This window comes from Haemaphysalis longicornis, unplaced genomic scaffold, assembly GCF_048455015.1.
Source record: "Haemaphysalis longicornis isolate Haplotype H1 unplaced genomic scaffold, Haemaphysalis longicornis Haplotype H1 scaffold_9, whole genome shotgun sequence".
In the NCBI taxonomy this organism is placed as follows: domain Eukaryota; kingdom Metazoa; phylum Arthropoda; class Arachnida; order Ixodida; family Ixodidae; genus Haemaphysalis; species Haemaphysalis longicornis.
In genome coordinates, this window is record NW_027526460.1 from 167,946,673 (window position 1) to 167,971,203 (window position 24,531).

Here is a 24,531-nt window from a genome sequence, read left to right on the forward strand (position 1 = left end):
AGATAGGGCTCAGCGTGTACTGTTGCTATAGGTTGGTACTAAGACTCCGTGCATCGGACAACGATAGGATTGAAAGCTTTGCAGTGTATTCTCAATGTGGTGAAATTTCTCCCAAAGTGCTTGCAGGACTGTTTTTTTTTTTTTGGAGAGTTGTAGTCGTACGTGAAAATCACACGCTGGCAGTCAAATGCTTCGCAGTAAGCGTAAAGCAACAAGAACTTAGTCTTCTTCGTGTCTGTGTGTAACTGCCCTGAGGTAAATGGTCTGTTCACTGCAAACTGTATGCTAGTTGTGCTTGAAGGATATTTTTGTAGTAGGCATGAAGAGGCTGTTTGGTTGTCACATTCCCATTGTGTACATTTGAGGTATAAAAGTACGAAATGGATATAACCAAACAACTGTCACTTGAGACGCAAGTTCGGACCCAAAGTTTGCTCGCAGTGCTGCACATTTTGAATGGACGAGCCTACAAGATGCACATGATGGAAGCGAATACCGCATCATCGCGTTACCCCACCTCTCTCTCCGCCGACGCATCAAACAAGGAACTTTGTGACCGACTAATGAACTTCAACTAGTTATTCAACCAACCAGTAAATCAATAATGCAGGTAAGCAATTAATTAACAATCACTTATTGGATAATTGCAGGTCTGTGTCCGTGTATAATGGCAGATATGTGAGGAATACCACACAAACGATGACTTCACAGAAACTAGGGGCATACGCGGACTCTAACTGATTTTATTTCCCGCGAACAAATTTCTAGGACCACATTCGCGGCTAAATGAACGAGCGTGTAGCCTTTGTTGGGCATCTTAAAATAAATGTAGGCGCCCGTATGTGTTCGAATGAAACTGGATCGGTTCTCGTAATGGCGTTAAGCTATGCAAAAAGAACGTGGTTCGCCTTCATCTGACTAAATAAATGCCCTTTTAATATTGCAACGCAACCGCATATTGCTTCCCTGGGTGTTGCGCACATTTCTATCAACGCAGAGAGAGTGCGTGGTATTGTTTAGCTAGACGCACAGAGTTTCTCAATATTACCAAGAGTGGAAACTGTCGCTGCAATCGTACGTCGCCATGGGAATTGTGGGTACTGTGAGAATTGGATTGGCAGAAAGTGGCTAGTGCAAAATGCAATGGATTGGAATTGTCCGCTCTGAAGTGTTTGTTAGTTCTGTTTACGGCATGCCACTTTCTGGCATTAAATGGCTATCACAGATATATCTAAATAAAAGCGTGATTAGCACTTAACGCATGTTCTCGCGTTAGCGACGAGTTTCTTAAAATGAACGGGTAACCACTTGCAGGGACGGTGACAAGCGACGCGAAAAAGGTACCTTAGTGGGTACAACCAACAGATAGTGTGGGCGGTTGCAGCGAGAAGAGAAAAAAAAATTATACAGTGCCGCCATTTTCCTCCGTCGTCGTCTCTCGTCGCTGCTGCTCGCTTGTGGGCTGCTTCTTGCAGGCAAAAAGCGAGTGATGGCGACGGCCCAGGCGGCCTGTTTATCATTTTTTTCGCTCGTCACTGTCGCCCACACTATCCGTTTCCTGTACCCATTGAGTTGCGATTTTAACGTCACTGGTCACTGCCTCAGAAAGGCGCAATGAGGCAGCATACATGGCCACTCGAGAAGTCGGGATTTATTTGGCTTTTAAAGCAACAATGGAATTTCATAATGCTTTGCGCGTGCTTATTTTCATAATGCTTTGCGACTTACTTGCGGTAATAGCCTTCGCCACTAGATTTATTGATATCTGTTTGGGCGGAACAAGTCATAAATGCGACATGAGGACATCAATCTTTCATGTCTAGCTGTTGCATTTGCTTCGCCTGCCAATGCGCGTAGCAGACGATAATAATACAGTATTGAGAGGAAGAAAGAGCATAGTTTAAGGCGATCTAAATATTTTCAGATAAATATGACAATAAAGCAGCTTTTAGTCTCGAGTATGCAATTATTTATAAATATATCTGGGACGGCCCGCTGTATCTAGCACCGTGAGCCAAATGCGAGACACCTGCTTTTTTTTTTCTAACCGCAAAATCAATTTCTCAGCCGAAGCACTTAAACACAGCATTTTTATACAAAGTAAAATCCATTACTGGAGGCACTTTGGCGCCATTTGTTAACAAAAACGCTATTTACGTAGCCACAAAGCCGTTGGCGCCCACGCAACGCCGCACCTGCGGCTGAACTACACACGATGGCCGCACCCATGAAGTGATGGAGCGCTTTCACAGAATCGCGTGGACACTAGCGCCAGATTCCACTCTAGGTAAGCTAGTGAGAAACTCTATGGCTAGGTGCATCAACTTCATCAGCCGGGCCTTATCTTATCTGTAAAAAATACTCATTGTGTTCTTTTTTGTATTGCCACCAATATGAGCCTCCCAGTCGCGAGGCATTTTTCAAGTGGTGCATAAATTCTAGCGCGCACCCAACATCCCAAGGCTTTCTATCAGAAACCCAATGAATTGTGTGTTCGCCTCTTTCCGGAAAGAGAAGAAAGCACCAAATGAACACCACGCACACACGGAAAGGCATTTCCGCACTGCTCCATTCTCGCAGTGTCCCTTCGATGCACGCCGGTCCGGAAAGGGCAGTGCGCAGCTCCGCGCAGCGGCAGGCGCAGCCGGAGATCACTCGTCCTGGCTGCAGGAGGGCAGTTCTGGCTCGGCGTCTTCGGCCTGGGCAGGAACAAAGGCATAGTGCGCAAATTTCTTGTAACCAGAATCCTTCAATGTAACCTTCAAGAATTTGTAACCTTCCGTTCTCTTCTGGGGCTTATACCCTAGTTACACGGCCGAAGTAAACGCAGTTACGATGTGGTTACTAAACTTTAACCGGGGTTATCGCAAACTGCGGTTTTGGCTGTTACACGCGAAATTCCTAGTGCAGTGACAGCAGTCACGTGGCTGTTAGTGTAACAAAATAAATTAACAACCAAGAAAGCTCCCGATAAAAAAAAAAGAAAATCAGTGTAGACGAAAGGAAATATCGTTAAAGGAGTAGGACACGGAATTTAGAAGCTGAGATAACTATGTAAAATGCTTCCTTTTTATCAGGAGATATCTCCCAGCAAGTTTCAACAGTAGCCGTTCAGCCTGACACATTTTAAATCCATTTTAATCTCTGCCCGCACGAGAAAGCCCAGAGCAGGCCAGCATGACATCATCTGCTACTTGCCCCACGGCCGGGCTAGAGCGGCGGCGCGCGCTCGGTTGATACGACCTTCGCAGCGGCGGCGACAACAATGCAGACCAGTCTCGACGTAAAGTTCCGCGGCTCCCCGCCTGGGGGCTGAGGGAGCGTACCCTTGCCTGGTCCATGTGCGCTTGCATTTGAAGGCTGTTATACGCGCGCGCGGGCTGTTTTCGCAGCGTTCGTGCTTATGTGATTTATCAGAGATCATATCAAAGCAGAATTTCCTAGCTCTGTTATATTATTGCGGTGCATGATGGACGCCGAACTTCGACGAAATTTTTGTCAGGGCCAGACAACGCCGGACATACGAAAGACAATGACCCCCGTATTCGCCATCAGGGGCGGTTTGTGGGTGCGCCCTGAAAGGTGGGAGGTTTTTGTAGGGATTACGATGATATTCCACTAGACTATAATACTAGTAATAATATTAATAACAATATTTTATTATTCAATCGTGTTTTCATACGCTCCCTGGGATTGACAATGGGCCTTTCTGACCGCCGCCGAAAGATGGTCCATACTTACTATTATTATCACTATTGCATTATGTTGTAATAAATAGGGCTGGGCATCGATTAGAAATTTTCATTCGATTGGTTGAACAATCTATTAATATACCAATTATACGGGCGTGTTCATTTAAAAAAAATGGCTTAGAAAGGGGCCATTTTGAAAGGTTGTTCCGATGGGATTGCTGATGCTACTGAATACAGGTCATTTTATGCGATCAATGGTAACTCGTCCATGCTGTTGCGGAGACCGAGAAATTCGTTGACAATTCGTTCCGACAGCAGGGAGTTTCTTTTTTTGTGGATAGTCATCCCCGGCTGTGGTGATCAGCACAGCACGCGAGCGTGTGTTCAACAGACGCTGGCGTTGAGGACAGGAAGTAAATGGGATTAAAAATGGCGTTGAGGTTAGCGGCACGCCCAGCAGCCTTTTTTAAAATGGGTGCTAGTTCCAGAAAGGAGGGATTTTTGCGGATGGCACCCTTCCAAGGGATCCATATCGTCGTTGGCGCTTGGCTCGCCTGGACTTCAACCAATTCACTGATTTAAAAATATATAATAGTGACTAGAACATTATTCGATTAATAGGAAGGTTAATCGACCAATCCTCCACCTCTAGTGACAAAAAGCCTTCAGTACTACTTATGTACAAAAGTGCGCAGTAGCAACATTAGGGGACATGTCTACGAAAAAAAAGAGTGAACGCGCGTAGCCACTGCTTCTGTCCGTCAATCGAGCAGGGCAACATTATATAAGTTATGCGCAATTCACGATAGCTCGTGTACAGCAAATTAGACACAAGAATAATCAAACAGCTCTCATACCAAACGATGATAGTTTGAGACAACCAATCAAGTTGATGTAATTTTCATGATGCCAGTGGCTTGACCTGAATTGGTGGTCAGAATTAACACACTTGACGCAGCATAGCTTCAAGCAGTCGGCGCTGCGCTGTACCAGAATGCCTCCACGCCAGAGGATGACGATGCGCCCGCCTCTTTGTGCATCCCCAAGGTTATGCCTACGGATTATACATAGTTCCTATCACGGAACTCTCTTCGTTTTGTGGCTTTCGTTTGGGATCCTGAACACGCAAGGACATTTTCTCACTTCAGAGAGCGAGGGAATTTATCAAGTCGTCTAGGAAGAGCGGCCACCCCACCGCCCCTGTAAAGTCCACTGATGAGGTCAGGGCCAAGCCCCCGGGCGGCGCATGAGAACCCGGCACTCTGTCTGGTGGCCCAGCACTGTAGACTCTACGCTGCAGCCGTCGCCAATAGACCTTTCCAGAAACTGCAGCGCCGCTCCTTCCCCTGGCGGGCCCGCGCAAGGCGTCATGGGAACTGCGTGCGCGCGCGGTGCGAGCGGCGACGGGGTGGTCGCGCCGCGCGCAGCGTGCGCGGAGCGAGCCCGTCAAAGCACAAAGTTTAAATAGAATGAAATGCTGTGCTTTCAAAGTTCTGTTCCGCATCAATGAAAACATCTTTATACCATATAACCCAAAATAAGAAATAAACTCCGCATCCTTCTGAAACTGCCTACACCGCATGAGAACCTTTTGTCGTCTGCTAGCACCGTCGTCTGCTAGCTTGGAGAGTGGAACCAGCTGCTGACAGTTGAAAAGCGTCTTCGCGCTTCTGGCGGCCCGCGGAAAAAGAGAAATTCCTCAACGCGAGGAAATAGAAAACACATATGACACTTGAGCTCCCCGAGAAAAATACAAATAACCAGCTCTTGCTTCCGGCAGCCCGGGGGAGGGGGGGAGCCGAGTGGGAAAACGAAGGAGCCCATATCGTGTGCACACGTTATTCGTGATGCATTTCCGCGTGTGTAAAGCTACACTCGTTTACGACCTGCCTTGGCGATTGTAGTTTACGCTATACTGACGATATGGCGCCAAGGAAGCTGCAGGAGGCGGACAAACGTGCTGTGTGCTCGGTTGAGACAACAATACGCTATGAGACCGGCATGTTTCATTGCACAAGTTTCCGAAGGACAACAAAATTAAATAGGATTAATGTGTTCGCTGGATAAATGGCCAGTGTCGTGATGGCCGATTCGCTTTGTGGGAGCCGTCCGAGCATCACAGGATATGTGGAGCCCATTTCAATGCGAGCAGACGCAAATGTTACATGGACCGTATGCGACCGTTTTTCCACACCGGGTCTTCAGCGAGAGGTGCCCTCTGGTAAAGACAGCTAAGCCCAGCATTATAACGTAAATTATGGTTTTTATGTTTTTTTGTTTCCTAGCTGCCGCGAAAGGAACGGAACGCCGCCCTACTAAGCGCCTGTACCGCTTCCAGGAATCCAAGACGAACTAGTGATATGCAGCACTGTCGAGATACTCCTGTCAGCTCAGAGTGATCAAGGCCCGTTTTGTAATGAATTTTAGCACAAAGGGCGTAACAAGGCGATAAAGCAATGCTTTCGCTCCAGCAGACAACGATGAGGTTTCTCCAACGACAGCGACTGCCTGCAGCCCATTTCCTGTGGCATTGGAGGAACGGGGTTTCTGCTGTTGTGAGTTCAGCATTTCAGCACTATTTCTTTTCGGTCGCTCATTGTGGAATTATTTCCCACTTTTAAGGTGCGGTGTGCTTCCTGTGTGAAAACAAAGGAGGCAGCTCGCCATAGCTGACCCAGGATTCTTGATCAAAGATGAGCTCCGTGAACCTGGCGTTAAATACCCCCATGTAAAATGGTCGGCGTCAACTGACAGTAGCGGAGCAAACACGCACACGGCAGATCGCCAACCTGAGGAGACACGTTGAGCGAGTTATTCGAGCAGTTAAGAGCTTCAGAATACTACATGTGGTATGATTTACCAAATGCGATGGCTGACAAGCCAAACCAGATGGAAAATTTGTTGCTACCTGAACAACTTCTTATATAAACCACTTCTCAATCGATAAGTAAGCAAAATGTCAACTATGCGTGTTTTTGAGCTCCCTACTGAGCTCAATAATATCCCCAGTGCACTTTCCTTTCCTTTCTTCCATCCAATCACTTCTCTCTCTCTCTTAGCGCCCTCTGAAAAGTTTTACCTTTTAGTCGGTATTGGTTAGTTTTGCTAACGGAATAAAAGTGTACGTGTCTTTTATTGCAATGATACCATATCAGCTGCCTCGTCTTTTTTTCTACTGAAATAAACATCTCTATTTCCATATTTACACACAGCCGAAAACAGAAAAAGAGCTCAGGATTACACGATAAGACTTGTCAGCTCTTAGGGCCTAAGCAACAGTACTTGAAACAAATACAGACGTAGTGTAGCATGAATCGATGGGATACACACTGCAACTCCCCAAAATGCAGCAGTTTGTTGAAGAAATGCGGGCTGTGGTAAGAATGCTGAAGTTTGAAAAAGAAGTCAGTTAATAAAACAGCTGTCCAGGATAGCAGATGTTCTGCATGCATCACACAATGTTAACCGCCGAAGCTGCACCGTCAAAAAATGCCGTCTCCACAGGCGCTGTCGCGCACGGCACGGTTTGGCACGGCAGAGCTACATGAAGAGCGGCCCGTGCGGCAGTGGCGGCGGCTGCTGCGGCGCTCACAGTTCCCAGGCTGCTTTGTGGCCGCCGTTTGGGGGCGCGCGCAACTTTCCGGAAAGGTCTATTAGTCACGGCGCGCACGGGAGACGGATTGTGTGGCCCACCGCATACCAAAGGGATAATCCCCCATTGAGAAAGCAGACAGCGCCGCCGGATTCCGGGAACCGTCGACGTGACGAGTGGAGGTGGTGGGATTACCGGCGTCGAAGCGCGCGCCGCGCGAGACACCATTGTTAACGCGCCCCGGCTAGCACAGTGCACCGTCGCCACCTTTCGCTCTCACCCCGCGGGGTCACGCGCACTTGCTCGTCCGCGAGCGTGCCGTTGACCCAAAGATGGCGGCACCTCATTGAATATTCCGTAGCGTGCTGAGTGACAGCTGTCTACGTGAATTTGGGCACTTACGCGTGTACGAACGCTACAGGGGCGTTCCCGAGAGAGTGTGATCTCGAGGTGTTATAAGGCCGAACTTGGCCTTTAGAAATCGTTCTTGTCGGAGCGCTGAGCTGGGCAGTTCCCGGCGGGGCAAGGAGTCTCGACCGTTAAAGCTAGGTGGGGATTTGAGAGCCCCCTAGGCTAGAGGTTAAGATCGCGCCGGAGGTTTAGGGTACAGCACCGTACCGGGCAACTAGACGGATCTTGCGGCGAGACAGAGTCTCGGCCGTCGTTTCTCGAGCGGTTTGTGTACGCTCCGAGATTAGGAGATTTAGACGAAGTTGAGGAGCTCGAGTGATTTGTGCTCACTCGGAGCTAGCGTCTAGCTGAAGTTCGAAGTTTTTCTTTTCATTACTCATGTACCCAGTTTTCTTACTGTAAATAGCTGCATATAAACTCGTCGTTTCACTTAATCAACCCCAACGCCTCGAGTTCGTCAATTCGACCGCGGTCTCCAAGAACTTCAACACCATCGCCCTGCCAGCCTCCTGCCAAATAAACCGGAGCCCGGGCGATTGGGTTCCTGATCGACACCGGACTTCGGGGAAATGAACCACAACCAGCTTTACTGCCCCCTTCTAATCAGCTAGGTACATTTAGAGAAGACGATGTTCTGCCGCTACAGTGCCGCTCATACTTGCCTTACGTTCGGGGTGAATCGCAAAGCTGATAGCTGGCTTGCGTTGTGAATCTTACGCCCCAAATAAACTGTCCAAATAAACTCGTTTCCTGTCTGTCTCGTGCCCTTCAGTTCGCAGGTTGTAATCCACCGATGCTTTTTCTCTGGCATGGTATCTTAACAGCCGCGGTGCTACTTTTAATAAGTAACCCATGACAATTGCAGTATTCTTTAAGCAATGTACTCCAAACCTGAATACGAATCCGAAACATTGAAACTAGCAAAGACGAATCAGTTACGAGTTCAGAGCCAGATTGCTAAAACTTTGCCACGATTAATCTGTTGCACTCAGAGGCGGGTGCCCACAACAGCTGAGTATTCAGGATTTCATTTCGGGTGGAGGGGGTACCTGAAGGACCACAAAAGTAAATAAAACGAAACAAGAGAAGGAAAATTTGATTGCTGCATTGAGTTGAATGTCAAATTTTCCTTCCCAGAAACTTACTCCGCCTTGGGGTGTTCCCCTAAATCTGACCAGTTAAATAAATCAAGACAGCCGGAAAAACCAAAGCTAGTAATATATATTGATGATTCCGTAATCTGTTCTTTAATTAGTTTCTTTAGAGACATTGAAAACCTACATCGAAGTCGCGTATGGCTAGTGCGTAGCGTGCGACACAAATAATTACCGGAAGTCATTATTCGTTGATGAGCGTGGAGTCTTCGCAGGTTGCTTCCTTACCCCTCCTTTGTGTAGGCCTATGACCAGCATTGTAGCGAAAAAGAAAAAGAAAACAAGAGCAGCAGCGCGCACGGTGTGGGAGACGCGCGCAACAGCAGAGTGGGCGGGCTCGCAGCGCTGGCTCCTCGCAGCGGCCGCAGGCAGGAACTAGGCCCCTTAAAGGAGCCATGAAGAGAAAACACAAGTTTGGTTCATTCAAAAGATTGTCTCGTTAGAATCATACTGACACCACTTTTAACGTAAAGTTCGCTCAAATAAGCTACATAATTAGGAAAAACAGGAATGGTCATGCGACCCACCAGCTCATTTCCCGCAACAGAACCTGTGATGTCACATGGGCTAAGCTCTGCGATTGGCGGAGGCTGGCAGAAGCAGACGCAAATTAGGTAGAGCTTACAAACTAGACGAACGAGCGATTTGCGCTTAAATTTACGGCACATTCTTTACAAAGCAATAGGAATGATGGGACAAACAGTGGAAGTTACGAAAGCACATGTAAACATAGAAGTACTGATGCGTTCTGCTGTTCGTACTGCGCACAGCATGCTTTGGTTTAGCTGCACAGCACTATGGGGCTTGGGGTTGTCTCAGAATCTCTATGGTCTCAGACTCCATGGTCTCAGACGACACTGGCCGATTGACGCAAGCAACGGTGTCTTACGTGACCCCATTTGTCGAGCGAGCACTGTTTCAGGGAACGAATATTTTCTCCCAGAACAAAAACAAGCCAGGTTTAAATGCGGGCAAAAACAAACCAAACGCTTGCCACGGTATGGTGGCGCCATCTAGGTTACGGAACGTAAAGAAACGCGGGAACAAACCAACACCGCTACAGGGTGGAGACAACCTTTGAACGGTCCCGTGCCGCTGCAATTGGGCCAACGGGCTCAACGCGTTATTCTTTTCGTTTCCCATGAGACCTAGCAACGCGAAACAGACAATATGATTCAAACTTATTCAGTAAACCGCGTTGCGGCGATAGTTTTAGCGCGGTTTTGACACAATGACTTGCTTCGGCGGCGAGCGAGCAACCGAACATGGCGGCGCCAGCGTTACGTGTCTCTACCCTGTACGGCGGATGCGTGAATGAAGGTACTCTAGGCTGCAGAGCGGTCGGTTCCCGTGATGTCACTTGGGACCACGAAAACGCACGATTGAGCGGGAAAATCAAAATTTTAACCTAAATTGTTTAATTTCTCAGTGAATAAAGCACCGTTTGTATCCGGACAAGCGCTGGGGGCACTATAAAACACGAAATCTTTCGAATAAAACCAACTTGCATTTTCTCTTCATGGCTCCTTTAAGGCCGTTCTACATGGAGCGAATTTCGCCTGCGAATCCGCTGGAACGAACATTCGCATTTGCGAAGTTCGCAATGCCTGGAATTGTCGTCTACATGGGGCCTGCGAACGCCGCGATTTTCGCATTTCAGATGCGCCCTGTTTGCAGACTGAATTAAGTTTGCCACCAGCAAAGGTTGTTGTGATTTTATCAAGGGTGGTTTTATTGTACTTAATTGGCAAGTTGTTTCTGCCTGGTTTGCGGTAAATATAAGTTTATTTGCGGTTTTATATAAGAATCGCTAATTCTTTATCAATATACCCACACACAGCAGAGAAGACAAACGTTTTGGTGTACCCGTGCTTTTGTCGCGCTCATACAAGCAACGCCATCTGGTTTCCAAGCGTGCAAGTGGTGCCGAGCTGTGCTCCTATTGGCCGCAGGTCCGGCCCCTCTACGCCACACACGCCGCACGAGCGGCGCTTGCTCGACCGCTTCAAATGTTTGGCACTTTGCCGCAGCAACGAAAAAAGGTGGTTTTGCCGCACGAGCGGCGCCGCATCAGCGAATTCGCAGGCGAAATCGCTCCATGTAGTACGGGCTTTACGCCGCCGCTCTAGCCCGGCCGCGCCCCAACCTGTTGACGTCGGGGTTCCCGTGACGTAGCCGACGCGCTGTCTGCGGTTGGCGAGCGCTGCTACAATGCGTACACGTCGTGGTTTTGGGACTGACGTCATGCTGCCCGGGTGCGCGGGGATGGTGAAGACCTCGACCGATCTGGGCGAGCGCGTGAGCTCGTTCGCGAGTCCAGACCGGCAGCGGTGCGCCAAGAATGGTGACGTCTGGTGCTACCTCCTGTCATGGCCGCTGCTCGACGTTCGTTTTGTCGAAACCGAAACTGACACGAATAAACTACGATAGACCGTGCAATGTGCCATTCTGTGATTATTGGCCTAATAGGCGCCCATAGCAGCGAAGGAACGTTACACGAAAATTTCGTCTCAGTACTCCTTCAAAGCAGTTGCTTCAGACCCAAACGCAACGCACTTGCGCGCGACGAGTTTTAGGAGAGGGGCTCCCCCAACAGCTCGCAACCAGCTTGGGTTTCTCGGGCCGGTTCGGTGTTGGGAACTTCACTTAGGCTTAGCATCGCGGTGGATATTTCACCGCTGCTATTTCTACAAGGGCACATCCATAGCACAGTTTTTCACCACATTAACATCCACTTTCTGGCATGTAGACCTTCTTTTGCGCGTCAGATTCATTTATAAGAGCGGCGACAAGCTGTTGCTGCCGTGGTCTGGGCCAGTTCGAGCCGCTTCCAGTGCCGTGCGGGCAGGGGCGCCGGCGTGTTTGCAGGGACGGTCGACGTGCACGGAGAAATCCCGTCTTTCTAGCCCGCGGAGCCCACTCACGTGACCACACTTTGGCTCCGCCCGTCCCCTGGGAAGGCCTGCGGATGCTCAGGGAAAGAAAACGCCTCCGCATATTTTCGCTCGACGGCGGCGAAACTCCGCCGCCTTCTGAGGTTCGTTTTAACTTCAACTCTTGCCCCGCGGGGAGTTTTTTGAGCCTGCGGTCACGCGGTTTTAGGTTGTACCAAGTGCGAGGGCGTGGTCGACACGTGTGGAAGCGACAAGTGCTGGCGCCGGAGAAGCGTGCCTTTGAGTTTGGGGACGTTGTGGGCGATGGAGAGCTAGGGTGTCTCGATGTGTCCCTCTCGAGGGCCGTCTCGTTTTCTCCGCGCTGTCGTCTGCTAGTCGCTCCGCACGTGTGGATGCGCCGCCAAGCCAGATCGTCCGGTGTCGACGTCACATATCCGTCCGCCTCCGCGTGCTCCTCGTCCGTCGTGTGAATCCCGTATTAGTGGGCGCATGTTCCTCAGAAGGGGTGGGACATAGTTTGGTGAACATGGAGATCTTGTCCCCGGGGGGGGGGGGGGTTCTCGTACGGAATGCCCAGGCTATTTAGTAGCTGTCTGCCTGTTTTTGTGAGGCGCTCGAGGTGTGGAGTGTGTGGCGCCTCGGTTAGTCCTTCGAGGGTGTTGTGCACACCCAACGCGCCGAACTTCTCGTTTGGGAGGGACACATATGGGTGCTGCTAGGGCTTGCTTGTGTGCTCTCCTAATGTTTGAGGGCTAGGAACAAGACCACATACGTGATTCTGCTGATTGCACCGTTCCGACCTTTTACCATAGATTCGTCGCCGCTGTTACTGACACAAAAGAGTCCTGCTCAGCAACTATTAAAATGAAGATGCATAAACCAAAACTAAAGTGCCTTCACCGGGTTGTTTAAAAAACCATAAACGAAGAAATTTGTGCCATTCACATAATCACACTAATTTAAAAAATGGCTGGAGATTACGATACTCCCTAATGCGATATTTGGGCGCAGCAGCAGTGCGCTGAGGCAGCACTCAAGCGGGATTCACACGACGGAGAAACCCTCTCTTTTTGTCCCGCGGGACCCACTCACGTGACCGGTTTTAGGCTCCGCCCCTCGGTGGGGATAGCCCGCGGTGGCTCCGCGAAAGAAAATGCCTCCGCATGTTTTCGCTCGACGGCGGTGGCCCTCGGTGGGGAATGGAACCTGTTCCTCGGCGCGGTCGTCTGCTAGTCACTCCGCGTAGCTCCGCACGTGTAGATGCGCCGCCAGGCCGGATAATCCGGTCACGTGCTGTTGACGTCACATATCCGTCCGCCTCCGTGAGAGGGTTTCTCCGTCGTGTGAATCCCGCTTATAGCGCTAAGTTGGGCGAGTTGGTTACTGTATACTAACGAATTCATCGTACTAGCGATCATTAAGACTGGGACACAGCTAAAGAGAAGACGAAGCACACGCTAGAACTTCAACTCAGTTTATGCACATAAACAGGAAAACACCAATGGGTCATCGTAATGAAACACTATCGCAATGAAACGCAATGAAACACTATCACTCATAGCACAGGCCACATCACAGCGCCGGTCCATATCGCATGGCGGAAATTTAACAGACACGTGCAAACAGCCTTCATCCTTCGTCCGCGCTCAACCACCTTCCCCTCTCCAAAAAATTAATTAAGTGCGAATGCACTTTATAAGCGACCCTGAATTCCGGCGACCGCCATCCGTCCACATAGCAACAGCTGCGGGTGCGCGCGCTCCTCGTCTTCCTTGGCAACGGGGGGAGATGGGCGCGCGCTGCCTGGCCGCTGACATGGCACATACCCACGTGGGGGATTGGCCAGGAATCTCCTCGTCTTCCTTGGCAACGGGGGGTGATGGGCGCGCGCTGCCTGGCCGCTGACATGGCACATACCCACGTGGGGCATTGGCCAGGAATCGGGCGTGAGAAGGGCTAATGCACCGGCTTAAAGGAGTAGTGACACGAAATTTCAAAGCTGAGATCCGCTCTAGCAATCAAGTACAACGACAGCACAAATAGGTGTCTGTGCATGGCACATACCCACGTGGGGGATTGGCCAGGAATCGGGCGTGAGAAGGGCTAATGCACCCGCTTAAAGGAGTACTGACACGAAATTTCAAAGCTGAGATCCGCTCTAGCAATCAAGTACAACGACAACACAAATAGGTGTCTGTGAATAAATGCATCTTTCTTTCTTTGTAGTTATGTGTGTGTGTGTGTGATCTCTCTTTCGCGAACATTACCGAACCGCGCAAATTCAACTCGTGCATTCGCACTTTCACATTCTTCCCCTCGGGGAAATGCGGGGAAATTTTTTCCTTTGCGGATAGTGCCAAAGACGGTGCGCTGACGCATACATCCCCCTCTCTTCCTATCAAAAAGGCTTCCACAATTTTTCGGTCGGTTTGGGAGGATGACGTACATGGTGCGGGTGCCGCAGAAATCTGGTGTGCACCCCTTACACGTACGGCAATGATCAGCCAGGTGGCCAGCCCACATCTGCGCATTGACATCCGCCTGGTGCTCTCTCAGCCTCACATTGAGGCACCTGCCTGTTTGGCCAATGTAGCACTTTTTGCACGACAGGGGGATCCTGTAGACCACCCCTGTCGTGCAATTCACAAATCTGCTTGTATGCCGCACGGCGCAGCTGGGCTTGGAGCCGGGGTTATTAACCCTACGCACCATTTTTGACAGCCTCTCAGGCGCCGAAAAAAACACCTGTACACCACATTTCTCACCAACCTTTTTCAGGCGGTGGGACACTTGGTGTACGTAAGGCAAGGATACCACAGGACCTCTCTGCCTTTGACATTCAGAACCGGGCATGTGGTCTGTTTTGAGATCCTTCACAAGGCTCTCTGCCACAGAGGCCACTTTCAGGTGGAAAAGCTGCCGCTTTCAGTCTTTCCGCTTGCTCTAGCAAGCTAGCCTGCATTCTATGCTAGCAAGACCTGGTAAGCGCCGCCCTCAGAATGTTCTTCGCGATGCCTCGCTTCACAAGCTTTGAATGGGCTGACTGATAGGGTAGGATGCCCTTTTTACTACGCGTAGCACACTGCCAACAAGGCTGATCACCCTTAAGGTGCAGGTGCACATCCAGAACCTGCAAGACACCCATCTCCGGCAACTCGTACGTAAACTTCAAACCACCTGCACACTCAGTGAAAACGCCTAGCACATGGGCAACAATGCTATTTCTATCACCGGGCACAACTTCATTCAACACCACAAGATAATCGTCCACATAACGGCAGATTCTCACAATGGGGCTGCCCTCAAGGCGGCAAGCAACCTGCCGGTCACACTTTGCCAAGAACAAGTCGCTCAGGACTGGGCCGATACACGAACCTATGCACACACCTTCTTTTTGCACCACCAGCCTATCTTCAAACCTGACCACAATAGATGATAGATAAAAGTCTAGTAAAGCTATAAAGCTACTGCAGGCATGCCCGCAGAATTCTGGAACGATACAACACCACTAGCATCGATGCTTTCCTGTACAGCGTTTAGCATTCCACCCTTTGGAATAGAGTAAAACAGTTCTTCCGCGTTAATGGAAAAGGCAAAAAGGCCGGCCCCCCTCTCTTCGCGCTCCGAGAAAAAACTAATTACTTCTTCCGAGTTGCGTACCAGAAACGGGTCCCCAAGCTTTGAACCATTCAACTGCTTTTGCAAAAACCTTGAAAGTGCACCTTGCCAGGAGCCTTTTTCCGTAACAATCGCACAAAAAGGTACAGAATCCTTGTGTGTCTTTGCTGTATAAAACACTTCTAGGGCATCCGTTTTTGCAGCCGCAGTCTGTTTTCTTAGGTTGGGTAAATTCAAATCGTCACAATGGCGTAGCGCTTCTCTTTTAACCTTAACAGGATTGGCTGGAGTTAACACAAAATTCTTTTTTAGGGCGTTCTCGGCCTTTTCCTTGAACAAGTCTTTTGTCGTGACAACAAAACCACCCTCCTTGTCGGACAGCGTCAAATCCAAGTTATTGTCCCGCAAGAATTCGGTGTTGTTCACACGACGACTACACCGCTGCGCTCTCCCGCTACCACCCACGAGGCACTCTACCCCTTCCGCTATGCACCGCTCCTTGTTGTCCTGACCGGCACAAGATGCTCCTTTCCTGACCATTGCTAATGGGACAGATTTGAGCGATCCGTCAGTGGTGACAGGGCAACAGGCAGTAGCGAGCGGCGGTACCAGCGACGCCGACAAAATGATCGAGGCAGCGAAGCTGCAGATTGAACTTGAAAGATTAAGGCAGCAGAACGGTAGCATGGACAGCGGCAATAGGCCAAATTTGAAAGGATGGGCAGATTCACTACGGGCAGTCCTTGCGCCGATGCCGGAATCCGATGAGCTCGTGGCCGCATGGTTCCGCAGCGCTGAGTACATGATCCGTACTTGGGTTATTCCTAATGAGGCTGCAGGATCAATCATTGTCCCCTTCCTAAATGAAAGGGGCCGGGCGCTGATTGCAAACAACCCGTAATTTACTGCCACCACGTGCCGAACACAGTGCGCGTCTGGCATTCTGACTTTTCGGCTCTTAACGATTCTTGAAACCAAAGGCAGCAGAGTTACCCGTCCGCCGGAGACAGTAGCGACACACACTTATAAATCTTGACCCCCTCGCTCCCGGCCATTACTTTGACACTTCGTTTTACCGTGCGGTTGGACCCTCGTCGCTAGCGCGCTCCGGCTGCACCCCCTGCGGCGCTGCTCTGCGGGGCGGCGCAGTACCCATTCAAGGCTGCGGTCACGGCGCCGGGCCGACTTCGAGCGTCCCCGGCATCATTATAACAATGAACGGGAGCGCCAGGCGCGTCACTTCTCGGAACCTGCCTCATGCGCCCCCCCGACTACACGAAGAAAACGCTTCCCCATCGTCGCGTTCCGCTCTGCCCATTCATCTCCTCGTCCCAAAAAGGCGGGAAAGGAAAAACGAACGACCGCAAAACGAGCAGCTGGCGATCTTTGCCAATTAAGAAGAGTGCTCGAACATAACAGACACCAATCGAACAGGATGCATTTTCGGTTCACAACAGTATTTCGGACCACAATTCAACACAGACTCTGCTTCGCTCGTCAAAGTTACATCCCCAAAGCACTTTACCTTCTGTGGCAGAACTTTTTTCCCCGAAGAAGCTCGCTTCCAGGAACATAGCGTCGGGAGGCATAGGGACCACAGAAAAATTACCCCACCTTCCCGCGAGGGGAACCCTGTGGAGATGCGAGGCATCTTGGGGGTTCACTTGGTGTTTACGTTGGGTTGATTCTCTAATTGCGTGAAACGTGTGAGGAACGCTTATGATGTATTTCTTTATTTAACACGCGGCGTAACGTTAACGATGACGGCCGTCGGCTGCTCGCTTCATTTGTTTGCGTTCAGCATCACGTTCACGCCGCTTCGCAGCCTTGTCTTCAGTGGTGCTAGCATTCCTGTTATCACAGTGATCGGTGCTTGTTACGGTTGCGCGGGCGATAGCAGAACTGTTAGGCTCCATTCAACGCATCGATGGAAATCGGAACGCCGGTGCTGGAACGACCGCGGCTATGACGCAACGTGGCGCGGCTAGGACGCAACGCAATCCAACACAATCCACTTTAATCAAATCCAATCAAATCCAATCCAATCCAAGCCAAGTCAACCTAATCGAATCCAATCCAATGCCCCTCGCGAGAGAGTGTTCGCTATCGGAGAGGAGAGGGGGTGAGCGGCGGAGAGCGCAGCTCGCGCGGCGAGTAGAATGGGGGAGGGGTGTGGACGGACAACAACAACGCCGTATGGAGGGAGAAGGCGAGTGAATGAGATGCAGTCGCATCTAAAACCTTCACGGATTCGCTTTCACGAATCCAACGTTGAAACAGCCTGAGGCTGTCGTCAAGACGAACCCAATGGTGAGCAGACAGCGCACGCAGACAGTCCTTTAGGTGCCGAATTTGCCTCCACAGTTCCGAGTGGGCAATTCTCATGAATCTTCTTGCTCTTCGTCATGAAGGGATTGCAGGAAGAAAAAACAGTTGCCCATCCGGAGGAACCAGGTGATTGCCAAAAGCGAAGCTGTAGACTTGTGCGCGACACGAAGCAATGGCGATGAGGTTAATGTAAGTGACAGAAGGATTATCACATTGAAACAGGTTGACAGGGCCCATTGTACTAGAAAGAAGAACAACTAAAGCGTTAAGTTGGACGAGTTGGTTACAGTACATTAAAACTTTGAACTCCGCTCCAACCCGGCGTTGCCCGTCCCATTTGCACAATACGACCCCGACCCCTCAGAAGCAAAGGCGGCAGCACGGCACGCGTCCAAACAGTCGTTGCGGAATTTGGTTCCACCAGACCCCGCCCCTCTGCCCGTTGGACTGCCCCGTGGCGCACAAGTACTTCTGCACAAGGCACGGGCTAGTGCCGCGCCAACCGATGATGTGTTGGCCAAGTGGCGTGCGTATGTGCCAAAACGTCACCGACATGCCGTCGAGGTTGCGCAATCTGTGGCCACAGTTTCCTGCACCTCTTGCTCCACAGGAGCCACGCCCACTGTACACCACATGTTGTGGGACTGTCCCGGCCTTCAAACGCTCCGTTTACAGTATCTTCAGCCCGGCGTCCAGCGGCTTGTGGAATGGACAACCCCGCTGCTGCAACCCGCCACTGCAAGGCAGACGCTACTTTCTCTGTGGGAGTTCGCGCGCTCCTCAGGCGTCGACCGCCGAATGTAACATTTAAACTCTGCCCCCCCCCCCCACCCCCCCACCTTCCTTTCTTCCCCATGCTGACCGACGCGTCTACCTTCTGTAATAAAGTTTTGTTATGTTAATTTTATTCCTAGACATTGGTCAATGGCGTGGACACGACGTTGTGTGAACACTGACGCTCGAGCCGTGGAAGTAGCAGTGCCGTCGAACACGCGGCGCTGAAAAACTCTTGGTTTACAAGCTTCAAGGCTACACACATCGGGGAAAAATTGCCCAGTGACGCGAAAAATCGGCAAGTGCTTTTCTGAATTAACGATTGTCCCCGCCACGGAAAGATCGACAACCTCAAGGAGCTCGCTTTACTGCAACCGATGGATCAGGGCATCATTGAAACCACCCGAAGGCTGTGCCGCAAGGCTTTTATGCAGCGGATGCGCACAGCGTATGACGCCAGTCAGAGTTACAACATTGATTTGCTCAGTGCGATCCATTTTCTCAACTTTTCATGGAAGGAACTCTCCCCTGAGCGACCTTAAAAGGTCGCCAATTGCTTTTCGCGCGCCGGCTTCTTTCGCACCATTGTCAGCGACAATGACGATGACCAGCCTAACGATGACCGGACTGGCAGCAATCTACACGAGGCTGTTCATAAAATTGCTGGCCACGAGGTAGAAGCTGACTTGGAGACGTTTGCGTTGGCGGACGCTGCAGCTCCCGTGGTCGCACCAGCGGCGGATGCGGAGTTTTAGGAGGCGTTGGGAGATAGTTTGCACTTCTTGGGGGCCCCGACGAGGACGAAGAGCCACGTGAAGTGGCAACTGTGGTGCAGACGCGGGAGTTCCTACGCGTACTGTGAAATAAAGTTGAATGCATGGGCGGCGGCCACAGCCTAATGCAGTGCTTGGTCAAATTGGAGGAGGGGTTGCTCGCGCCCGGCAAGAACATTAAACAGCCAAAACTAACCGCCATTTTTCACCTGAACAAAAATTTTGCTTCACTAAATGCATTGTGTTTTGGTCCCTCGAAGTTGTGGCCCGATTACAAATTAACTTTTAGATGCGACGCTCAGAGCATCTCTTGTCGGCGGCCCTGTCCTTCCCGCGTGCGTCCGTTGTTGTGCGCGTGCGTCCGTTGTTGTCCGCAGCCACTCTCCCCCTCTCCTCTCCAATAGTGAATACTCTCTCGCGAGGGGCATTGAATTGGATTCGATTGGATTGGCTTGGCTAGGCTTGGCTTGAATTGAATTGGATTGGATTGGATTGGAATAAAGTGGATTGTGTTGGATTGTGTTGCGTCATAGCCGCGGCAGACGCACTGGCGCCGGCGCGTGCCCAGGTGAGAGCGTGTGCAGCCCAGCGCGCTCTCACTCCGCCGGTGGGAGGCGCTGCGCGCGGTGCTGCGCATGTGCAGTACTCTCTCTCTCCGCGGTCTCCTCTCCTTCGGGCGCGCTCCGGTGTGCCGCTCTCCAGCGGCCTTTCGGTCGACGGTTGCTCTCCGTTGCACTTGAACCCTCAGCGTCGCATCACACCAGGGTTCCCGCGAGGGGAGGTGGGCGTGTAATTATAGGGGCGAAGCTCCTAAAGCCATGGGTCTGTCCATCCCTTGTGTCTCGTGGTACGTGACCGCCGCATGCTTTCGGAGATGTCGCAAAGTGGGCCGCGTTGCACGCGCAAGAACCGGCTGCAACCGGCAGCGCAAACTCGGCACCGGGAGCGCGAGCTTGTCTGTGTTCGCCAACGGAGGCGCGAGCGCACGTGCACTGCGAGGGGGAGATCACGCAAGAGATCACGCCACGAACGCAGGCAGTCGTTCTCGGAGATCGAACGAGACGCAAGGACCTTTGCTCGTTTCCTATCGTCTTGTTCGGGCACAAGTTCGCCCTAAATAAAAGTTATTTCTTTACCGTTGTGTCCCATCCTGTGTGACAAATTGTGGTGGAGGTGCGGGGTAGTCCTCGATGGCGCGGGGTCTTTCACCAGGTCTGGGCCTCGGAGCATTGACTCCGAAAATAAAAGTTAATTTGTACAATGCACGCACAGAGTCTTACGTCTTTCTTAATGATGTAATGGGCGAACTTTCACGGGAGAGTTACGGTTACCGATGATCTCCCCCTCTCGAGCTTCGCCCCACTTATCATTCATTCCGTGAATATGGCGTGATTTTTTTTTAGTTTGTCTCTATTGGTCGCTATATCAAAGTACCGCTTTTAACACTATTTTTCGCCGTCCCGCTGACTTCGCTATAACGAGGGACTACTGTATCTGATTGGTTCAAGATTGACTGGATTAGTGGTAATACCTCGAAAGCCAAGCGAATTTGTTTTCATGAAGCCAGATAAATTCTTACTTTACACTCCTCCGGTTGCACACAGTGTTCATGCGGTCCAATAAAATGTTTAGGCATTTTATGCGTAGCATCCTTTGCTGAGTACCTTCACAGCCAGGAGAGTGTAACGCCCTGCATTTCCACAAAAACGCGATTTTAAAGATGTTCCACCTGCAATCGTTAGAATAGCGTAAATGGCGATGATTGAAAAATGGTGTAACCCAGCCTTGAGGACGCGTACAATACATAGGAGGAAGCAGGACAACACACACATATGTTGTGTATGCGTCTTCACTCCTCGTGTACGCGCCTTCAAGGCTCGGTTGCACCGTTCCTCGAACTATGCACCAACAGGGCCAGCACCAAACTCTTCTGAAGATAATTGGTCGAACGAAATTTTTGAATACCTAAAAGTAAGAAAAATAGAAAAAAAGTAGCGAAAAGTGCGGAACCGTGTAACACCCTGCTTTTCGGCAAAAAATGAAGATTTGGCGAAGTTCCACCTGTAATCGTTATAATAACGTAAGTGGAGATAATAGGTCGAACAGGATTTTGAAAATCCAAGAAATAAAAAATAGAAAAAATAGCGAAAGGGGCGGACAGTAACGGAAGCTGATTTGGCGGAAGTTCCACGTGTAGTTGTTGTAATAGGGTAAATAGAGATAATTGGCCGAAAATAATTTCCAGAAACCAAAAAAATGGCTGCAACGAACTCAGACGCTAGACAAGCGGATAAGAATGCTTCGCATAACTGGGCAATTCTGTGAATTTCTACAGATTCCCTTAACAGAGAAGCTGTGGTAGCTGGCCGTCATATGTGGCATAAGGCGTTAACGCGTAATGCCTCGCGGCGACCGCCGTTGGTCCCCGGCACGCGCAGTGGCTTTAGCAAGAAACATAAACTGGCGAAAACCCCCAGGAGTGCCTCGCGTTGCTTAGCAACCAAGGACGCCACGGCTGGCGCAACACCTGCTCCACGGAAGCTCGACGGGACTCGAGGAACGCGGCCTTGCGTCGTGCACGTGCGCACCGCCGCTGCGCCCCAGCTGTCGTCAAGCGCTAACGTGCGTGTAATGCATGGCATGAGAAAAACGATGATATCGATGCACATGACGATGGCTACTACTAGCACCGTGCAAAGCGACGACGGAACATGTAACTAAAGAATTTCAAACTTGCGCAAATGTGTGGTGCTATGTCGCTCAGTGCTCATGTAGAAAGAAATTCTGCAGCCACGGTTGAAGCCTTGCGCGACTTAGTGCACGCTTCGCCATATTTTTTTACCGTGGTTTGTCGTGGTCGTCTCACACGGAGTATCTATGCAACTTGCTACGCACTGTGGCAAGCATAATTTATAATTAGAAATTGTTGATGCCTCACAACATACCCATGCTTGTCACTCACTTTTTTTGGCTAAATGTAGGTGTGGAATGTTGTGTTTTTTAAATGTTTCTTTGAAATGTGTGGGGTCGCAAACCCCTCCACTCGGGGCACGGAGGCGCTGGCAACGCTCTTCTCCCGAGTTGGGCGAAGGTGATCCTCGCAAGCCTCCCTCCTCTCACCACGGGGGCGACTCGAGACGGGCGCGAGCGATCGGAGAGGTGGCGCAGAGCATGGCACGTTATGCATTTTGGCTACTCTCGACCTTTATTGCACCGGCAGCTGTTCCGCACAAGCGTGGGCGCCGGCAGCGCTCGTGCAGTCGTCTTTCTGTGTCCGTGTTTTATTTCGCGCTGTAGCATCTTTTACAATGAACTACCAACTCGCCCAACAGTACACTTTCTTACTGCGTTGGTTCGCGCATGCCTTGATTGCGTTGGGTCGTTGTCTAGGACATCCGACGAGACTTTGGGCATTCTGTGACGGCTCGCGCCGTCTAAGGACAGCGGACGAGCGTCGATGCCGCGCGGTCGAGCACGTCGGCCACCGGGCGATCACCGGAATGCGCTGCAGTTTCCCTCTCCGCTTTGGCACGTGCTTTTTTCGCTGCGCGTGTTCTGTATCTCTCGCGCTAAGATGAGTTCGTGTAGAATTTTCTTCGAACTTATGAAACCGTCCGCGTTATTACGTGTCCAGCAGGTTCAGCTATTGAGTTCACTTTTGCCAGCGCTTGTCTTGTCTGCTACGCCGCTAGAGATGGGCCGTCTGCTACGCGCCGCTCGACCGGCCGAAGGCCCGGTAGCTTCACGGGATGAAACGTGGTTGGGCGGTCATCGGCTGCCGTATTGTAAGGAAGGCGACAGCTGCTCAATTTCTAACCGCGCAATCTTCTCTTCTTTGCTCATTCCTTTACGTATTCGTACTCCGCACATCCGGGTTTTATGGACAGCAGAAACATTGAGGCTTGCAAAAAATGTGACATAAACGTGAGGGATTCCGGCATTATTTCTGACCCTTGAAATAATCAGCTGCCTCATATGAAAAACGCATTGAAGAGGCACACGCGATTGAAGAGGTGCGCATACCACGCCACATTTCCATTTCGCTTGTCTTTCAGGGAATTTTTGTTGGCAGCGTTCCTCACAGAGACCGACCCGCTTCACAGTTCCCGGAATCGCACATTCCACGAACTCTCACAGATCGCGGAAACAACTTGTGGCGTATAACTAATATTTACTAATTAACACACAGAAGGTGCTGTATAACCCCTAATTACTGGTATTAGCAAATGTAGAAAAAAACGAACGAACAACAATCAATTCGTTTTAATACCTCCCTGAACACAAGTTACAATAACAAGGATGAACGCAGCTAATGCAGCAAGGCAGATTGGTAGAAAGTATTTTTTTTTTTCATCCATACCGAATGTGAACGTATGGATGAAAATGCGCCATATGCGACATATATGGACTTTATCGAACGGCAGTCGATACACAACTCCCAAGTTCATTTATCATAGCGAAAACAATCATTGGGAGCACGCTTTTTAAGAAAAGGCAGGGAGGACCCGGACTAGGGCCGAATTGAGGGAGGGCTACGGGGGCTGCAGCGCCGGGCCCCCATCTGTCAGGGGCCCCAGTCGACCATACGAAAGAAAAAGTTCTTGAGTATGCTTGTTGCCCGCAGTGAAAGTTGAAAACAGGAGCTTCAAGCTTACCTTCACACCGAAGCTAACTCGTGACAGGTGGGGAGGTGCGCGGGGCTCCGCACGTTATGGTTGACAACACTCGAGTCCATTTCAATTCAATTTAGTTGCAGTCAAACCAGATTATAACGAACCCGGATAGAGCGAATTATGCTATATATCGAACAAAGAGCAGTTACGAAAATACACGCGAAACATATTCCTTATAACGAAGTTCACATCTGATATATCAAACTCGGCGCGCCTATACTATGTTACAACTTAAAAACGGCACCACCTCATGTAGTGTATCACTCCGGCGAAGCGCCGGACCCGTGACGTCAGTGCGCGCGCGTTTTGAAAGAGGATCGCGGTAAATGCGTGACATTATCTGCTTTTCTCACCGAGTTTGTTTGTCGTCACTGCAGTAGTTTATAGGCAGATTAAAGGGACACTGAAGTGATATGTAAACATTGCGGGATTACTAGCGCAAATTGTAGTCCGGGTCCCCAGGCCACGTTTCGACCACTCTGGGCGCGTTTACGCGATTTTATTTAGTAGAAAAATTAATTCTAAAATGCTGTCCTCCTCTCTTTACGCTCGCCCATTTTCTGTGGCGTTTTCGTATGACGTCGGGAGGAGCCGAGCTCGCAATTGGCTGCGCTACTGCACG

The 24,531-nt window shown here is 50.4% G+C and overlaps 1 protein-coding gene across 6 annotated transcripts in view; it reads right to left on the bottom strand.

Moving 5' to 3' along the window:
• The window catches only part of LOC144153055 (uncharacterized), a 104,834-nt gene that overhangs the window by 6,717 nt on the left and 73,586 nt on the right, over positions 1-24,531 (bottom strand). For 5 of the 6 annotated variants that reach the window (XM_077684689.1, XM_077684694.1, XM_077684692.1 and 2 more), the window contains one exon: positions 1,253-2,699. In XM_077684689.1, the coding sequence (XP_077540815.1) occupies positions 2,652-2,699 (48 nt within the window). In that variant the 3' untranslated portion in view covers positions 1,253-2,651. Of the gene's footprint in view, positions 1-1,252; positions 2,700-24,531 lie in introns of those variants that run through there. The other variant, XR_013319289.1, reaches the window with a different exon arrangement.